The sequence below is a fragment of the Anolis carolinensis genome, chromosome 2 (genome assembly GCF_035594765.1).
Source record: "Anolis carolinensis isolate JA03-04 chromosome 2, rAnoCar3.1.pri, whole genome shotgun sequence".
Classification (NCBI taxonomy): Eukaryota; Metazoa; Chordata; class Lepidosauria; order Squamata; family Dactyloidae; genus Anolis; species Anolis carolinensis.
Genome location: NC_085842.1, coordinates 313,290,321 through 313,311,606, shown reverse-complemented (window position 1 = coordinate 313,311,606; position 21,286 = coordinate 313,290,321). Strand labels below are relative to the sequence as shown.

Genomic DNA, 21,286 nt, shown 5'->3' with positions numbered 1-21,286 from the left:
TTTCTGCCAGTCTAGCAGTTCGAAAACTTGTAAATGTGAGTAGATCAATAGGTACTGCTCTGGCAGGAAGGTAATGGCACTCCATGCAGTCATGCTGGCCACATGACCTTGGAGGTGTCTACGGACAATGCCGGCTCTTCAGCTTAGAAATGGAGATGAGCACCAACTTCCAGAGTCTGACTTGACTGGATTTAATGTCAAGAGGAAACATTTACCTTTATAATCAACTGGAGCAGGACTAAGGGCGATTTTTTGATCCTCAAGTTCTCCATGGTATACAGGAATTACCAAAAATAAACATTAACAAAAATAGTGGAAGCAATTTGAAATCTATCATTGAGTTTAGAGGTAAATTGAGGTAATAATGGTGGCAGTATTCAAGGAGAAGACCCTATAGCTCCTCCAGGAGACTTCTAGGAGTTGCAATTAACTTCTTTTTTTGATCCAGAGAAAAAGCAGTTTGCTGAGTGTGAAGTATTTGAGGGTTACAAAACTAGCCTTGGGGCCATATGAAGCTCTAGGACTACATTCAACCAATCTATGTCTATGTCTATATTGATATCTATATAAGTTAAAGTATGAATGTATGTATGTTTGTTCCACAAAGACTTCTATATGACTTGATGGATCGCGACCACATTTGGTACACATACCATTCATAATACAGATACATACTCTAGTTCCAAATAAACGAATAGCCAACACAGTTTCCCCCTAAATGTGGCAAGTGACAGCATAAGGAGACAGGTTTGGCAAATGCACACAATGATTGAATTGTACGAAAGCACTAACTATTGCATCATATAGTTTTGTGTTTTTATTATAGACTTCTTTTTATCCACATGAATGTTAAAGAAACTACAACAGAGTTAAATACCTTTTTTAATCTCAGTGGTTATATTTTTTTAATTACACTCAATAATAAATTGTAAAATATTTCCAGAAGAGTACAATCTTCATTCATACAGCAGGCAAAATACCAGGAGAGAATGGACAGAGTCTGGGAAGGGATGAGGGACTGGGTTCTGGGTTGGGCTGGAATGAATGTATGGGATCCTTGAAGTTTCCAGTTCGCTTTCAGAAAGCCCTGGATATGGCTAATGCTCTTCCATTGGTACTTCTTGATGTAATAATGCTTGCCCATGATTGTTGTTGGTTTTTTTTTTCTGAATCACATTCCTCTCCAGAAAAGAATCACTTTTCAAAAAGCAAAATAGCATAACTCTAAAACGCTTTTCATGGCATAGGACTGGGAGGCGCCAGGGAGTTCTTTGCATGGGTTTATCCACACGACCAAGTCAAAAGCCTTTTCACAGTTTCTATCAAGTTCAGGAGTAGTCCTTCTAAAAACACCAAACCGAACTTTGGTACCACCGAAAAGATCCAAGACAAGCATTCTTGAATGTGTTCCATTTCCCCCTTCCTTTTCTGTTTATTTAAAAATTAATAAATGGCTGCTACATTCTAATTTACATGGGTCGTCCATGAAGCTTTGAGGTCACTTGTCCTTAGGTTGAGTGGAACCTGGTTTATTTCTTTGTTCCTTTTGCTTTTGTTTTATACCCAAAGCCCTTCCATTTTCAGTCTTTAGGTAAGTCTGAATTCAGAGTGATGGGTGGTATCTTACAAGAAGTTCTGGCACACCTGCTATAAGAAGAAAAGAAAAGAAAACATTACCAAACTCTGAGCCCACTGGTTGGAACAGGTTGTACATCCTATCACAGAAACTGCATTGAATTAAATTATATGAGAATGCACCCTAGCATTGAAGCCAGCCAACCCAAATGTAACTAAATTCATATTGGACTGCATCTCCCAGCAATTCCTCAACATTGGCTAATATGCCAGTCAGGGCTAGTGGGAAGTTTCAGCTCAGCAATATCTAGAAGGCTCGGTGGTTCCAAGCCTTGTCATAGTCCTTAGTGCAAATGTAACTGTACTTCATTTCTACCAAGGACAGTTTTCTTCTTCACTCCTGAGAGCAATGGACTAGACACCTTGTGTGATGTCTCCAGCATCCACCAACTGGGAGAGATGCATCAACCCTACCTTATGGTCAGTATGAGGACTTTTCTGCAGAGTTACTTGGCAATTAGTTACTTTTTGCAGCAATTGAGCTTCAGTGGAGTTAGTTTTCCTCTGTCAAGGTCACAGCTGTATTTACTACTTTTTAATGGAATAGAAACATCACATCTATTACTCATTATTAGGTCTCCATGTTACTCATTCTCTGCAACAGGAAGCAAAAATAACAAGGAGGGCTCAAATAGGAAATTTTCTGGTACTTTAAAGTTGTGGGGTTTTTTGGGGGGAGCGGTAATGTATTTTGCATTTTTATCAGAATCTTGAAGGTGCAATATCTGAACTGGCCATTTGGGGGAACCAGAAATCATTTCCTTGTATTTTTCAAATGACACTAGAGTAACAGTAATGGTAGCTTTTTAGTCAGTAGTAACTACACTACTTTTTGTTGGATAAAACAACTGAGTAAATGATATGGGTTATTCTGCAACTGCAGTGTATCAGGTCATTTTAAAATGTCTAAAACCAAGAGTGGTAGGGGCTCCAGCCTCTCCCCAGTGCACGTGGACTAATCCCACTCTTTCTCTCCAATCCCTGTACACTGCAGCATAGAGAAAGAAATCAAAAAGGGGCATCTGTCAAGGGGAGGAGAGTGCTTTGTGTGAGTTCACAGATGACCACTCGCAGAACCACAGTTGCAGGTAAGCCACCTGCTTTTCTTCTTGTGTCTCTATAACTCGCACAAATGGGCATTTATTTATTTATTTATTTACAGTATTTATATTCCGCCCTTCTCACCCCGAAGGGGACTCAGGGCGGATCACATTATGTACATATAGGGCAAACATTCAATGCCCATAAACACATCGAACCGAGTCAGAGACAACAGACAGACACACGCAGAGGCAATTTAACCTTCTCCTGAGGGGATGTTCAATTCTGGCCACAGGGGGGAGCAGCTGCTTCATCATCCACTCTGATGGCACTTCATCACTTCCTCATTCCAACGTTGTAAATTAGTTAAACTTGCCTCCCCACTTTTTATAAGTGGTACCTTATCTCCTACTTGATAGATGCAACTATCTTTCGGGTTGCTAGGTCAGCAACGAGCAGGGGCTATATTTTATTTTTAATTGACGGGTGCTCACCCCGCCACGGGCTGGCCTCGAACTCATGACGTCATGGTCAGAGTGATTTATTGCAGCAGCTGTTTACCAGCCTGTGCCACAGCCACAAAATTCATTTTGATGAATTTAACAAGTTGATTCATCAAAAGAGCAGCAGATATCACTTTAAAAAAAGACAAAAAAAGCAATACCAAAGGAACCATCCTGTCTAGCTCTCAGATCTACACAATTGTAGTGACAGCTGCCTGTAATTTTGCTGATGTTGCTGTTTTGCAAATGTCACAGACAGACACATTGTAGGGAAAAGCAATAGACTATGGGAATGCTCTGGCTAAGTGGTTCCTGAAAGGTTGTGGCGTTTTTTGCTAGATGTTAGCCACAGGCATGGGATCATAAAATTGTAGAGTGAGAAGAGACCACAAGGACCATCAGCATTAGCACGATGATCCTTGGCTGTCAATTTCACTGGGCTGGCCACATTGTCCAATTGTCAATCACAGTCTCCTAAAGCAGTTGCTTTCCTCTTGGCTGAAGAACAGAAAGCAGAATGTTGGTGGACAGCAAAAGAGATTTAAAGATGGGCTTTAAGGTAACCTAAAAAAAATGGGGAATAAATATCAAGAACTGAGAAGCCCTGGTCCTCAAGCATGCTAATTGGAGGTGAACTGTGACCAACAGTGCTGTGGAATTCAAAGAAGCTCAAATGGAGGGCGAAAAGGAGAAATGCGTCAAGAGGAAGAAGGGTTAAGCCAACCCTGACCGGGACTGCCTTCCATCTGGAAATCGATGTCCTCACTGTGAAAAACCATGCAGATCCTGAATAGGTCTCTCCAGTCACCTACAGACCCACCATGGAAAGTGGTCAATGAGCAGTTGAGGTTGATGAAATGCCTCAACTCCAATATAATATTGGTGCATGAGATAAGGGGAAGCAAGTGCATCCCTATCACAGTCAACCTTTGTGATATGGAAAAGATAGATGCTTAGACAATGGTGGCTGTGAAGTCTACAGGTATACCAAGGACCCACACATGTAACAAAATATGGAAAGAAATGCAATAGGGTGAATCTTACTGTCTCCAGGAGGAAAGTCTCAAGACTGAAGATTCTGGAGAGAGATTCCTAGATTTAGGCTTTTCAGAGATATGACTTGAGCTCATTGGGTGGTATTCATGAGAAGTATCTCAAGAAGGAGATGGACTGTTTTTCATTCTAGGTAGACAGAAATTGTCCAGATTCCTCTGTCATAGCAGGAAACTGTTCTGGCTCAGGATAGACCAAGTATGGGCCTTCCAGGTGTTTTGGACTTCAACTCCCACAATTCCTAACAGCTTATTGGCTGTCAGGAATTGTAGGAGTTGAAGTCTAAAACACTTGAAGGGCCAAAGTTTGCCCATGCCTAGGATAGACAGAAGTCCAGTGAAGAGTTGAGGACTGCCACTTCTGAATAAGAAACAACAAACTACCTTTATTAGAGTGGTGTCCAGAACTGTTTTGCACAGTGAGCCTGACCTCAATGTCCCAACACTAGACAATCGCCAGCATGTTGCTGATGAGGAAAAAGAGCAGAATTGATCAGACAAGCTTGGTGGGGTGTGGGCAGGACTCCCACTAGCAATGTCTGATTAGTCCTAAAAGTTTCTAAATGACTCTCCACGGATTCAGAATAACCCATACATGTCAGTCAGAGAGAAAAAGAAATAACATTTCATGCTCTGCTTAGGGTAAGCTGAACCTTGCAGCAGTCTCTATAAAGCCAAGACTCTCAGCTTTACTGATTTGTGGTTCACAGGAGAATACGGCCACATCGGACTCCAAAGCAGCTTTGTCTTTTTGGCCAGGGCTTACAAGGAATCGGAAACTGTTTCTAAAAACTACTGCTAAAAAATCCATGTCTTTCCCTGCTTGGTTGCTTTGGTTAATCATTTAAGTGAACACTAATCTCAGAATAGCAGCACAGTTTGCTTTACGGAAACTATCTCCACTGCCGGTCGAGAAGGCATGTGTCGAGGGAAGAAACACAGCATGAGAAATATGTCCCCAGTGCTGTTCAGTCTGTATGAATACCTAAGCACCAGGTTCTTTTTTCAACCTTCATATTTGGCCTATTTATTATGTAAATAATAAATAGCTCGGGCTGTGGTGCAGGCTGGAGAGCAGCTCCAATGAATCACTGCAATGAATCACTCTGACTATATGTGTAATGTGATCCGCCCTGAGTCCCCTTTGGGGTGAGAAGGACGGAATATAAATGCTGTAAATAAATAAATAAATAAATAAATAAATAAATAAATAAATAAATAAATAAATAAATAAATAAATGTATTTAACTAATTTCTGTCTTGCTTTTCTCACAGTGTGGGATATCAGGCAGCTTGTGGATGCTGAAGAGCTGGGGAGTTTCTGGGAGCCAAATGACTGCCCTAAAGACCATCCCAGGGCCCAATAAAAAAAGCCCCAAACCCCAAACAAAAAGGTAGAAGTGTATGAATTAAATTCTATTATTACTCCTGACTACATTAGATCAACTTACATGTTGACTCCCTATTCAACAATTGATCAGTTGGATGTATTTTAATTGGGAGTTACCAACAAGCTGCCAACCTGTATTTAGTTTTGACCATGTTTTAAGGACCTTCAGCCAATTTAAATTGTGAATTGGGCATTTTCAAGGTCCACCAGTGAGACTCGATGACATTTTTGGGAATGACATTCATTTCAATAGGATTCATGATTATCTGTGGACACACAAATGTGTAGACACACAAAGAAATCAAGGGACTTATCTCCCATGGATATAGGGGTTGTACAGCATTCTCACTTTGTACTGCCGCTAATTCCTCCATTCACCCTCCTCAAGGCTTGGAAAAGTCGCTTTTTGGATGACAATGCCCCAAATTCAATAAACCAGAGGGCCATGCCATACTAGGTAGCTGGAAGTGCAGACCAATTTGCTTATTCAAATTCCTCTTTCCGGCATATAAGACAGACAGAAGTAGCATATTAAATCTTGCCTTAAACAGGAAAGTATGTAGTAAACTTTTGACTGTGCTTTTAGGTGATAACTTTACATTACATTATTTAGATGTACAGTAGAGTCTCACTTATCCAAGCTAAATGGGCCAGCAGAAGCTTGGATAAGCGAATATCTTGGATAATAAGGAGGGATTAAGGAAAAGCCTATTAAACATCAAATTAGGTTATGATTTTACAAATTAAGCACCAAAACATCATGTTATACAACAAATTTGACAGAAAAAGTAGTTCAATACGCAGTAATGCTATGTTGTAATTACTGTATTTACGAATTTAGCACCAAAATATCACGATATATTGAAAACTTTGACTACAAAAATGGCTTGGATAATCCAGAAGCTTGGATAAGTGAAGCTTGGATAAGTGAGACTCTACTGTATGCATAATTCCTAGTGTCTTTGTTCAAAACTCAGCAAATGTTCACCAATATACCATCCCAAGTTGTATATTGAATTTAACACTCACTGCAACATCCAACAACAGTGACAGCTGAGATTCTAATGCTCTCACGCTTGCTCACCTTTTAGCTTTTGCTGAGATGTGCTCCGAGTTTTTCTTTCCTGATCAAGCTTGCTGCATAGGGAATCTGCAAAAGACACAGAAAGCCATCAGGTGAAAGTCTGATATCAACAATAGAATCATTAATAAAGAAAAGGAGGAAAATTTACTTAGTAACTCCTATGGAAGCCCTGTAAGGTAGGAAAGTCTTATTGTTCCCATGATATAGATACAAGAATGAGTGTGAGAGAGAGTCACTTTCTCACAGCTGTGTCAACTGGTAGTTTTGTTTCAGAAAAATACTGAATTTGAATTTTAGTCAGAATTGTAAATGAGTTATTTAGTACCCTCCTAAATAGACCAACACCTTGGATAGCTCCCTTAGTTAGTTGAGAGAGACTGAAACTTGGAGGAGATTGATTGCCCCATTTATATGGAAGCTATATGGTGCATTGGTCTAGCCATGAGACCTTTGTTGTTTCTGTCCAATTGCAACCCCAAGGTGATCCTATCACAGTGTTTTCCTGGCAAGATTTATTCAGGAGAGGTTTGCTATTGCCTTCCTCAGAGGTTGAGAGACTGTGGTTTGCCAAAGATCATCCAATGGGTATAGATGGCCAGGTAGAGAACCAAACCCTTGAGTCATAGCCCAACACTCAAACCACAACTCAATGCTGGCTGTTGTTATTGTTTATATTTACTTGGAAATAAATCCCACAGGAATATCTACGATAGTGCGTGCCAATACTGCAGATGGACCATGTGTATTCCCCCACTATGTGGTTCTCCCATCTCTAGCTATTGATGTGGAAACAACACCAATGGCTCCTTATCCATCTACAATCCCACTACATAGCATAGTGCAATGGGTCCCCTCCACTTCTGTGACGCCGTATATAATATGACATGGAGGTGTGATTCACCTGATTTTTAATCTTTCCTCTCACCAATCCCAGGGTTATCACTTTGCTTTATTTTATACATATCTTTTTATGCTGAAATTGCACACATTCACACACACACACATATATGAACTGCATTGGGAGTAGTGTAGAAAGTTGGGGTTACAAAGTTTGTAGACCAGGGACTGGCAACTGTAGTAAGGAAAAAAGGTTTGATATCAAAGTTGCTCAATGCTAAACTGACCCTTTGTATGATAACATCCTTAGTCTATAACTTCATTCTCCCCGTTAGTCTCTAAAGTATTACAAGATTCCTTTGCACACAAATCACTGGATTTGTCTATGTCTTGACTCACCATTTAACAATTTATTTAAGAAGTCAACTCTAACTGGGACTAACCAACAGGATTCCAGCCATGCAGTTGCACATTCACCAGTCCCTCCAATTTGCCACTAAATTCACTCCTTTTGCAGGAACAGCCACTGTTCTCAATTGCACAACAAGCAAGCTCTACAGCAGGGTCATAGTAGGTTGCACAGTGTTGATTTTCAGCAGAAAGATGCTATAGTGTCATCACCAAGTAACTCCGTGCATGTAGGTTTACTCTATGTAAATGCGATATAGGATATCAGCAAAAATCTCACTACATTTCCTTCAACAAGTAGTTCCCACATCTGTTGTCTGCAGGCCCACTTTGTTCGGGAAGATAATTTCCTGTGGCAAGGGGTGTGCAAAGGAGGAGAAAGACTGTCTTGCCAATTTCCCAATTACTGGGGAAGCCAGGAAAGTCATTCATTCAGGAAGTCGTAAAAAGCTGCGGACAAAAAGCCGAAAATGAAAGCTATCGATCCAGCATTATTTCAGTCTCCAGCTTTACACAGTCTCCTTGCTCAGGTCCTGGAAGGTGTAGTAATGACTCAGAGGCAGAAGAGGGCACTGGGAGACCAAGGTGTTAAGGAAAGCTCGTCTTTGCCCATCCACTTGCACCCCCAGAACACCACAAAGCAATGGGATTGTGTGACCTCTGTTGAGAGACATTTCTCCTACCCAATGTCCATCTGGAGATGCTTCCCTCAGGACTTATGGTGGTCAACTGAGCAGGAAATAAGTCTCCTGTGCTCTACTATGCTTTGTTGTCATCAACTGGGGATACTTTCACTGTATGAGAACTAAAGAAAGATAGGCCAAAAGTAAATAGTTATTTACTAGACCATTGTTGAAGGCTTTCATGGCCAGGATCACAGGGTTGTGGTGTGTTTTCTGGGCAGTATGGTCATGTTCCAGAAGTATTCTCTCCAGACATTTCACCTATATCTATGGCAGGCATCCCCATAGATGTGGGCGAAACGTCAGGAGAGAATACTTCTGGAACATGACCATACTGCCCCGAAAACACACAACAACCCTATTTATTAGACCTTTCTGAAGCCTTAGATTCTCTAAGACCTCACAGGGATGCTGAAAGGTTTGTGTAGGAAGACTGAGCTTCCATAGACATGACTAATTCAAAGTGCTAAGTACCAGGCACTGGGAGCCATTGTGACTAGTGGTTTGAGCATTGCACTATGGGCTCATCTACACTGCCATATAATCCAGATTATCAAATCAGATAACCCACATTATCTGCTTTGAACTAGATTATCTGAATCTACACTGCCATATAATCTGGATTACCTGAGTCTTCACTGCCATATAATCCAGATTATCAAATCAGATAACCCACATTATCTGCTTTGAACTGGATTATCTGAGTCTACACTGCCATATAATCTGGATTACCTGAGTCTTCACTGCCATATAATCCAGATTATCAAATTAGATAACCCACATTATCTGCTTTGAACTGGATTATCTGAATCTACACTGCCATATAATCTGGATTATCTGAATCAACACTGCCATATAATTTGGTTCAAAACAGATAATCTGGATTTTATATGGCAGTTTAGAAGGGTCTATGACTCTGGAGTTCAATTCCTTGCTCAGCCATTAAAACCCACTGGGTGATTTTGGGGAGTCTCTGACCCCTTCTAATGTGGCCTATATCCTAGGATTCAATCCCAGATTATTTACTGTAAACTGGATTATTTGAGTCACTATTGCAAGATAATCTGGGATAAGAAGATAATCTGGGATTATCTGGGATGCCCCTGGGATATAGGGGCAGTGTGCAAGGGGCCTCACACTCTCTGTTCCATAAAACCTGGATAGGTTCTTAGGATCGCCATGAATTGGAAGCAGCTTGAAGATACACAAGCAAGCATTGGTGCACATAGTAATTTAGTATGACAGCAAACAAAAGGGAATTGCAAGAATGTGTTGTCACAGGGAATGATTAGAGATGGAAATAATATCATGCCCTTTGGCCCTGCCACCTCAGCGATTCTGAGAGATACAGTCCCCAAGTGTATTTTCTAAACGCTACCTCCACTCCATTCCCTGATAACAGCCAATATTCTGGTTCATTCCTCAGTGTTTTGTGTTTCCTTCTTCCAAAAGATCCCACTCCCAATATTTTTTTGGAGTTTCTGCAAAACTCTGATTTTTCTTGAAGATGCTGAGACTTCCCTCTATGCATGTGAACAATAAGAGTTTAGCTATGTAAGGAACCATGCTTAGAGTATTACCATTATTAATAAAAATATGCTATTGGTACTTAGGATGCTTTGCAGGTGCATCTGTTTATGTCTCTGCAAATTGCTGTAGAATTATGTTGTCTATCATTCTTCTTAAAGTGCACTCTTAACTGACTGAGCTGGCCAAGGGCCAGCAAAAGCTCTTTTGAATCTAAACTCTTTGGATGAAGGATCTAGAAAATTATTCTGAAGGACACCTTGCCCTGCTCCAACTTTCTGTCTTTGTTCATAGACTGCAAGGTTTGGGGCATGGCTACACTTTCAAGGAGGAGACTGAAACTTGCACAAATATGCAACCTACTTTGTCCTAATGCTTATTTATTTACCCAATTTGTGCCAGTAAAACAGTTCTGACAGCAGATTGCTCTATTGGCAAATCTGAGAGACCAAATCAGTAGAAAACCCTTTGTCAAATCCTAATGCCCTATAGTTGGGAATGGAGGGACTGTTTTCAAACAGGAGAAGCTAAACACTAGCAGGCAGGTTACTACAATAAAGTCTCACTTATCCAACATAAACGGGCCAGCAGAACATTGGTTAAGCGAAAATGTTGGATAATATGGAGGGATTAAGAAAAAAGCCTATTAAACATAAAAATACATTATGATTTTACAAATTAAGCACCAAAACACCATGTTTTACAACAAATTGACATAAAAAACAGTTCAATACACAGTAATGTAGTAATTACTGTATTTACGAATTTAGCACCAAAACATTGCAACATTTACTACAAAAACATCAACTACTAAAAGGCAGACTGCCTTGGATAATGCAGAACATTGGATAAGTGAAGCTTGGATAAGTGAGACTCTTCTGTTCTAATTTTCCCTACTTGCATATGCTTGCAAATGGAGAGAAAATTATCTTCCTCATTGCTGAAACATTTTCAAATATTTTATGTGCCATCCATTGTCAGAAATGCCCATCAACACTCTTCGCTGAGCAAAATGACCAGTCTCTGCACCAGAGGATAAATGGGCAGAAATCAAACTTTAGGAATAGAAGTACAGTAGAGTCTCACTTATCCAACCTTCACTTATTCTGTATTATCCAACACTGTCTGCTTCCCACCCAGATCCACAGCTGTTTTTCTAGGCAGCAAGGACTGAACTTTTTACAGTTTAAACTTCCAACAGTGTTGTTACTGTAAATTTATTTTATGCTGTTCTATCTTTATTTGTAGTCAATTTTTTTTGTAACCCATGTTTTTGATGTCAAAGTTTTCAATACATTGTGATGTTTTGGTGTTAAATTTGTAAATACTGTACAACAATTATTACTACAGTAGAGTCTCACTTATCCAACATAAACGGGCCGGCAGAAGGTTGGATAAGCGAATATGATGGATAATAAGGAAAGATTAAAAAAAGCCTATTAAACATCAAAATAGGTTATGATTTTACAAATTAAGCACTAAAACATCATGTTATACAACAAATCTGACAGAAAAAGTAGTTCATTACACATCGATGCTATGTAGTAATTACTGTATTTACAAATTTAGCACCAAAATATCACAATGCATTGAAAACATTGACTACAAGAATGCGTTGGATAATCCGGAACGTTGGATAAGTGAGACTCTACTGTATATAACATTACTGTGTATTGAACTGCTTTTTCTGTCCGTTTGTTATAAAATATTATGTTTTGGTGCTTAGTTCGTAAAATCATAACGTAATTTGACGTTTACTACGCTTTTCCTTAATCTCTCCTTATTAGCCAACATTTTTGCTTATCCATTGTTCTGCTGGCCAGTTTATGTTGGATAAGTGAGACTCTACTGTACACAAAAACCAGATACAGAACACACCAATCATCCTAACCACTGCATCTTTGACCTCAGAACAGCAGTCCTTAAACACAAAAACTGCAAAGGAGAATTGGGGCATATCCACAAACTCCGTCCACAATGGGTTAAACAGAAACAATGGTCTTTTGGCACACTATGAACTGGTTAATACTCCAGCCTCATGAAAGCCCACTTGGCTGGTTTATCACATCTCTTATCTGTTTCCCGGCCAGTTTCACACTATATTTCAACAACTACCTCCACTATTCCTATGGTTATCTACTCATTTTGACATTATGCAACATCCTCTCTCCTGTCCATATTCCCTAATGAACATCTTTAAAATGGAACTTGTCACTTTATTACCTTAACCACAACTTTTACACTTCTATGGTTATTCACACATGCAACCTATTTTCAGAAGTCTGTTCCTGGCCCTTTACTCCATGCATCCAAGGAAGTAGACTTAACCTATGAAAGCTTATGCTACTGTGTTCTCTCTGTTAGCTGGTGCTACTAGTTTCTTTTGTATATCCTTAAAAACGAAGATGCACTTAGAAGGTCCTCCATGTGTTCAATACAGCTTACTCCCAAATAAATGCATAGGATAGTACCGTATATACTCAAGTATAAGCCGACCCGAATATAAGCGAAGGCACCTAATTTTACCATAAAAAACTGGGATAACTTATTGACCCGAGTATAAGCCGACGATGGGAAATAAAGCAGCTACTGGTAAATTTCAAAATAAAAATAGATACCAATAAAATTACATTAATCGAGACATCAGTAGGTTAAATAATGTATATATATGTGTATATAGATATACAGGTACATGGATCTATATGTATATAGGATTTGCAAAGACCTGCAAACATATGAGGGGGAAATTCATATATAAAATTAATGTACTGTATATATTCGAGTATAAGCCTAGTTTTTCAGCCCTTTTTTAGGACTGAAAAAAACCTCCTCGGCTTATACTTGGGTAAAGGTCCTGGTGGGCTTATATTCAGGTTGGCTTATACTCAAGTATATATGGTATATTTATTATTTTTCTCTTATTATTATTGGTATTGTTACATTTATTATTTTACTCTATTATTGTTGCTACTTTTACATTTATTTTACTCTATTTTTATTAATACATTTATTATTTTACACTATTTATTATTACATTTATTATTTCACTCTATTATTATTAAAAGGATACATAAGCACATTTACATTGAAGAAGATGAAAATAATGATTTAATCAGAGTTGAACAGTCATATCTTAAATTACAGTTTGATGTAAAGATTCAGAAACATTTAAACTACTGATGCCTCAATTAATGTAATTTTATTGGTATCTCGGCTTATACTGGAGTCAATGTTTTCCCAGTTTTTTTGTGATAAAATTAGGTGCCTCGGCTTATATTTGGGTCGGCTTATACTCGAGTATATACGGTACAGTAGAGTCTCACTTATCCAAGCTAAACAGGCCAGCAAAAGCTTGGATAAGCGAATATCTTGGATAATAAGGAGGGATTAAGGAAAATTTACAAATTAAGCACCAAAATGTCATGTTATACAACAAATTTGACAGAAAAAGTAGTTCAGTACGCAGTAATGCTATGTTGTAATTACTGTATTTACGAATTTAGCACCAAAATATCACGATATATTGAAAACATTGACTACAAAAATGGCTTGGATTATCCAGAGGCTTGGATAAGCGAGGCTTGGATAAGTGAGACTCTACTGTATATAGATAGATAGATACAGATATATACGTACATAGGGATTGCAAATGCATGCAGGGGGTTAATGCCTATAGAAGAGTTTAACAAATATTTCAGGGGGAAATGCTTTTATAAGATTAATGGCTATATATTTTTCTTCTTCCTGACTTGCAAGGGCTTCTTTCCCTTTTCAAAACATTTCCTTGATTAAGAGTGAGGGAGGCTTTGAAAAAGAAAACACACTGATAAGGGAGGGTAAGAGAAGAATATATCATATTCCATATATAACATATATGGAATATAACATGTTGCCAGTGTTATATTGCACTTTTGTCCATTTCAACTGTGAAATTACCTTTCCCATTTTGGCTCATTTTGGCACATTCAGCACTTTGCCTGGGTTCTATGAATTAGTCTCCTATGTTAATATTCTATGTTTTATGTCGATTTTAACAACAGTTTTTATTGATATTGATGTTTTTATTGGATAATTGTTTTATTGCTGTGTTTTGATATTTGATTGTTTTATCGGGCAATGCCCCATGTAAGCCGCCCCAAGTTCCTTCGGGGAGATAGGGAGGGGTATAAAAATAAAATTATTATTATTATTATTATTATTATTATTATTATTATTATTATTATTATTATTATCTTGTAAGCAATGGCCTCCAGGTTCTGTTGCCTGGCCTTGACCCTATTATAAGCCGAGGGAAGTTTTTTCAGCTAAAAAAAAGGGCTGAAAAACTCGGTTTATCTTCGCATACGGTATATAGGCACTCTTAGGGCCCTTCCAGACAGGCCCTATATCCCAGGACTTGATCCCAGGTTTCTGCTTTAAACTGGATTATATGAATCCACATTGCCAGATAATCTGGGATAAACAGAAAACCTGGGATCAGATCCTGGGATATAGGACCTGTCTGGAAGGACCCTCAGAGAGGTACAGCTACAATCTCTTTCTTTATACTTGTGTGCATGTGTACGCTAGATCACATCTGATTTGATAATACCCAAAGCAGCTTAAATACTCCCTTATTAGGGCACTTCCAGACAGTCATATAACCCAGAATATCAAGGCAGAAAATCCCACAATATCTGCTTTGAACTGGGTTATCTGAGTCCACAATGCCATATATTCCAGCTCAAAGCAAATATTGTGGGTTATTCTGCCTTGATATTCTGAGTTATATGGTTGTGTGGAAAGGCCCTTTGTGGTTTCCCTGAAACTTTTGCAAGATCATAGGGATGAGTGGAGTCAGTCTTCTCAGCCTATTCATACTGAGTTAGTGTTGTGCTACTATCAGTATGTTGAAAAGCAGGGAACTTTAATCTCAATATTTTTAACAAGGGAAGATATCTTACGATTTGTAATTGTTGAACCATTTCTTCTCTGTAGGCCAATTCACGCTTCATCTGATCTTGAAAATTATCTTGGGAAAGAGAAAAGAATAGAAAAATTGTATAAAATTATGCCCACTAAAGGACTTGAATTAAAACAATGACACAACCAAACCATGCAGGTAGTTAATTCTAAAAAATATCTGCTTGTTTCATCTCCGAGAAGGTTGCATTGGTGGAGGAACTGAATATTTGTTACAACACCAAAAGTTGCTGAATTAAACACGTACAGTCACAAGATCACAATAAGTCATGGTGTTGATGCCATCTTGAACAGATCAGGAGAAATAGAAAGCCCACACACAATGCAACCCTGCATATGTCTTTAAAAGTAACACTCAGGCCCCTTCTACATTGCCATATAAATCTAGATTATCCACTTTGAATTGGACCATATGGCAGTGTACACTCATATAATCCAGTTCAATGCAGACAATGTGAATTATCTGCTTTGATAGTCTGGATTATATGCAGTGTAGAAGGGCCTCAATCAGGTGGAAGATTTCTTCTCAAATCAGTACATAGAGCAGACTTCTCCAATCCCAATTTTGTTGATTTAGGATGATTTGAGCTACATTCCAAGATATCTAGAAGCTCAAAGCTGGGGAAGGCTTATCTATTACATAAAATAATGTCCAGGATGGGAGAAAGAAATCTTGTCTGTTTGAAGCAAGTGTGAATTGCAATTGGCCACCTTGATTAGCATTGAATAGCCTTGCTGCTTCAAAGCCTGGCTGCTTCCTGCCTAAGGGAATCCTTTGTTAGGAGGTCTTTCTCCCACATTGGACATTCTACAGATATATAAACCCCACTTGCCTAGTTTCCAACAGACTTCACAACCTTTGAGGGTGCCTGCCATAGATGTGGGTGAAACATCAGGAGAGAGTGCTTCTGGAACATGGCCATATAGCCCGGAAAACTCACAGCAACCCAGTGATTCTCGCCATGAAAGCTTTCAACAACACACATATATATATGGTCCCACATAAGACAGCTTGCACAATCTACACGTTACCTTAGAAATAAGTACAGTAGAGTCTCACTTATCCAACATAAACGGGCAGAACATTGGATAAGCAAATATGTTGGATAATAAGGAGGGATTAAGGAAAAGCCTATTTATTTATTTATTTATTTACAGTATTTATATTCCGCCCTTCTCACCCCGAAGGGGACTCAGAGCGGATTACAATGAACACATATATGGCAAACATTCAATGCCAACAGACAAACAACATACAGTATAGACAGACACAGAGGCATTTAACATTTTTTTCCAGTTTCACGATTCCGGCCACAGGGGGAGCTGTTGCTTCATCGTCCACTAGTGGCTGTACTTCCTCATTCCTTTCCTCGTGTTTTGCTGGCGGTTTTATGATGCTGTAAATTAGTTAAATTAGCCTCTCACATAAAGCGTACCTAAATTTCCCTACTTGACAGATGCAACTGTCTTTCGGGGCTGCATAGGTCAACAGCAAGCTGGGCTATTTAATGGTCAGGGGCTTAACCCGACCCAGGCTTCGAACTCATGACCTCTTGGTCAGTAGTGATTTATTGCAGCTGGTTACTAGCCAGCTGCGCTACAGCCCGGGTCGGGTTACATCAAATTACATTATGATTTTACAAATTAAGCACCCAAACATCATGTTTTACAACAAATTGACAGAAAAAGCAGTTCAATACACAGTAATGTTATGTAGCAATTACTGTGTTTACGAATTTAGCACCAAAACATCACAATGTATTGAAACCATTGACTACAAAAACATTGACTACTAAAAGGCAGACTGCGTTGGATGATCCAGAACATTGGATAAGTTAAGCTTGGATAAGTGAGACTCTACTGTACCACAAAATTCAGTGTGCCATGCTAAAAGATATGCAAAACTGCACCCTGCACTCAGTAACATTTACTTCTAAGCAAATGCACAATGCATTGAGCTATGTGCTTGGTCACCTATGAACCTAGGCCTGTTTACTTAGGGGTCCCCATTCATATCTGGGATTCAGTTCTGAGTACATGTTTCTAGAATCAGTTTCCAAAAGCAGTAAGCAATCCCCAAGATTGTTTATAGCCTGACATTAGTTTTTCTTAATCTAGAGCAAAATTGACCACTGCTTTGTGGTAGATGACGGGAAGACCACACAATTCTTCAAGCTGGCAAACGCTCCTGCCGCCACTTCCTTGGTCAGCAGTACTCCACCATCTGTTTCCATTTGAGTTGACTTTTGTGTGGTTTCATTGCATGCTGTATTTACAGTAACGGGGAGGCGAGTCTTAAATTTTACTGTGGTGCAGAAGGATACAGGTGGAAATGAATATGGCAAATTCCCAAGCCACCACACTGACATCACCTGGCAGGTAACTAATGTATGGTGATGCTTGCTAACCAACCTCTAACCAAGCAATTCAAATTTCCTTGTCTGGGATGATTTTCATTTATTTTTACTGATAAGACCCTCCCGGTGGTCTTTCTGATGGCAAGCTGAATTATGTTTACTCAGACAGGCTTTTAAAGAAGGATGTTGTACTGTGTTTTAATTATTTTAAGTATTAAAGTGATTTTTCCTGATTCATATGTGTGTGTGTGTGTGTGTGTATCTATATATATAAAAGGGTAATGAAATTTCGGCCTAAGAAAAACAACAAAACTACACATCCCAGAAACACTAAAGTTGGCAGCACAACCCCTCATCCATGCCTCTACGTTCATACAACAAAAAGAAGAGAAAAATAAAGTCCTAATTAGAGGGAGAGGAATAATTGTTTTTATCCAATTGCTCCCAGTTAGAAGGCTAAGCTCTGCCCACTTGGTTTCCTAGCAACCCACTCACCCCAGGGGACAGGCAGAGTTAGGCCTCACTTAGGCCACTTCCACACTGCCTATAAAATACAGATTATCTGATTTGAACTGGATTATATGGCAGTGTAGACTCAAGGCCCTTCCACACAGCTATATAACCCATTTATAATCTTATATCTATGGACAACACCAGCTCTTCGACTTAGAAATGGAGATGAGCACCAGACACAACTGCACTTAATGTCAGGGGAAAACCTTTACCCTTTACCTTAACTACCACGAATTCCTCAATACTTTATTTACCATACCACCATATTTCGCCACAGCAACGCGTGGCCGGGCACAGCTAGTATATATATTTTTTATTACAGCATTTGTATCCCACCCTTCTCACTCAAGAGGGGACTCAGGGTGGCTTACAATAAAAGCACATACGTATATAAAAATAATACAATACATTGTAATTCAATTAAAATTAATGACATTAGACATGCATAAAATACACTTATAAATATGCAGATTGGCGCTTGTATAAAATACACTTATAAATATGCAGATAATATTGTAATGTTTATATGTTGCAGATTTTAAATTGCATTTTTTTTAATGTTGTGAGCTGCTTTGCATCTCAATCAAGAGATACAAGCAGAACAAAAGCAGAATTAAAGAGAAGTTTCATCTCCATTGGGCAATGCAAAGTGCAATAAGATTTGATAAGATACCACAAAAATGTATATTGTTTTAAATATTTATTTATGTTTTATTGATTGTGTATAATGTTTTATATTTGTCCCTTTGATGTGGTTGATTTTGTATTGTATTTTAACATGTTGGAAGCTGCTTTGAGTCCCTTTGTGGGAGAAAAGTGGCATATACTAAATAAAGTTTTATTTATTTATTATTATTATTATTATTATTATTATTATTATTATTATTATTAAAGAAAATCATTTTTTCAACTTGAGAGAAATTTTCTCTAGAAATTTTGAGATCTTCCAGGATTACTCTCTGATTGTCTTCTGCTGGAAGCTGATCACAGTTGCATTGAGTTTACACTGCCATGTAATCCAGTTCAAAGTAGGTAATCTGGATTTTCAAATGATCAGCTACTGCCAGAAGGGACAGAGAATTTCATGTATGCTGATGATCGTGCCATCACCACTCAAGCAGGAAGCTTTGAAGTGGTTGAACAGAAGCTCTCTGAAGCTTTAGGTGCTCTTACTGCCTATTACAGGGAAAATCAACTGAATCCTCATCCATCTAAAAGGCAGACATGTGCTTTTCATCTTAAGAACAGATAAGCATCTCAAGCTCTGAGGATTACCTGTTAATGAATCTCACTGGAGCATTGCAGCACACTAAAATACCTGGGAGTTATTTTGGACCGTGTTCTGACTTATAAGAAGCACTGCTTGAATATCAAGCAAAAAGTGGGTGCTAGAAATAATATCATACAAAAAAGGACTAGTACAAACTGGGGATCACAACCAGACACTGTGAAAACATCTGCCCTTGTGCTTTGCTACTCTGCTGCTGAATATGCATGGCCAGTATGGAATACATCTCACCACATTAAAACAGTGGTTCTTAATGAGACATGCTGCATTATCACAGAAAGTCTACGCCCTACACCAATGATGGGCAATCTTTTGCGCTTGGTATGTCAAAATTCACCAAAAAAAAACCTAGCATGACTTGGGTGGTGTGTCACTTTGAGAAAAAAAAGCATAATTTCACAATATGTATAGTTTAAATAACAAAAATGTATAATTGTAATATATAACTGTATTTAATAAATCAAAAACTATTTACTACCATTATTTCCATGTACAACAATCTATGGTACCTCTTGCAGTTTCCATGCTGATTTCTCTCTATTCTAGTTTCAATGTAGTCATGAATAATGAATAATATAATAATAATATAATAGTAATCATATGATAATATACTACAATAATAATAGAAGAATAACAATAGAATGATATAATGATAATGTAATGTGCATAATTCCCATGGAGTAAACAACAAAACCACTGGACCAAATTACACCGAATTTGGCCACAAAAGACATAGTCATCCAATCAATCTGCATGCAGCAGCGTGTCAGCAAAAATGGCTAGGCGTGTCAGTGTTGGTTGGCCATCACTGCCCTACACCACTGGAGAAATTATACTGTCAGTATTGCACCACCTGACATCTATCAGGAACTAGTAGCCAGTAATGAAAGGTCCAAGGCAGTGACATTTCCGGCTCATCCTCTGTCTGCATACCATCATCATCATCATCATCATCATCATCATCATCATCATCATCATCATCATCATCTAATTACTTATTAATCTCCCTCCATCCAAGATGGCAACACCTTAAATCAAGAAATAGCTTTCCAAGATCTACAGAGATACTCGCAGGAACACCTCAGCAAGCAAGAGTCCAAAAGTGGCAGGTTAAAACCCAGAACCTCAATCAGTGTCTGAGAGCAGATGAGAATCCCCCCCCCCCCCCAGGCACACAAACTGAGTTCTGGCACCACAAGATGGAGATCCAATCTTAAGAAATGGGGCCACAACGTGGAGTTCACAACATACGAGTGTGGAGGAGAGCAAACCACAGACCACTTACTACAATGCAGTCTAAGCCCTGCAACATGCATAATGGAGGACCTTCTCATAGTGACACCAGAGGCATTCCAAGTGGCCAGCTTCTGGTCAAAGGAAATTTAGTATAATGCCACATTTTTTTTTTTACTTTGGTTGTGGCTTCCCTATACATTATAATTGTATGATCAGTTCACTTCTGACATGATAAATAAATCTGGATTTTTAATGGCAGTGTACGAGAAGGGGCCGTAGATCCAGCCTTAGACATCTCTAGAGAGGTCCTCCAGCGTGACCAGAGAAAGTTAATAATAAAGTGACATTGGAGAAGCTATAGATTTTGAATAAGTCAAAACCACAAATGTAGGGAGAGGGCTACACAGTATAGAACAAGACAAAAGCCAGAAGAAAAAAGAATAGTATTGTTCTCCTTACTAAATACTGGGAAAGAGGCCGTTCCTTTGAGGACCTGGAACTCCTGTTCTAGCCTTCTCCGCAGGTCAATCTGTTCAAACAAGACCTTCTGAAGCTCTTCTATATCAAGAGGAGAAAGAAAGAGCCTTTCTGATCATCACTGGAAACCAATCTCCAAAGCCCACTTATCCAGGGAGCTCATTATTTTTAAAAAAGGCAAAATATTTGTTGGCACGTTAAGGGTGGCAGTGGTATGATTTCCACAGGCCGAGGATAGATTTTGTGCAGAAATCCATGAATATAAATCAATGCAATACATTATTTCAAAGTAT

The 21,286-nt window shown here is 38.8% G+C and overlaps 1 protein-coding gene across 6 annotated transcripts in view; it reads right to left on the bottom strand.

The window, feature by feature from the left end:
- Positions 1 to 802: 802 nt before the first annotated feature.
- skor2 (SKI family transcriptional corepressor 2) overlaps positions 803 to 21,286 on the bottom strand; it is a 91,728-nt gene continuing 71,244 nt past the window's right edge. For 2 of the 6 annotated variants that reach the window (XM_062972574.1, XM_062972573.1), the window contains exons 6-9: positions 20,976 to 21,074; positions 15,104 to 15,171; positions 6,706 to 6,771; positions 803 to 1,647 (exon numbers count right to left, since the gene is read on the bottom strand). In XM_062972574.1, coding sequence (XP_062828644.1) covers positions 6,709 to 6,771; positions 15,104 to 15,171; positions 20,976 to 21,074 — 230 coding nt within the window. In that variant the 3' untranslated portion in view covers positions 803 to 1,647; positions 6,706 to 6,708. The remainder of the gene's footprint in view (positions 1,648 to 6,705; positions 6,772 to 15,103; positions 15,172 to 20,975; positions 21,075 to 21,286) is intronic. The other 4 variants (XM_062972575.1, XM_062972577.1, XM_062972578.1 and 1 more) reach the window with 4 other exon arrangements.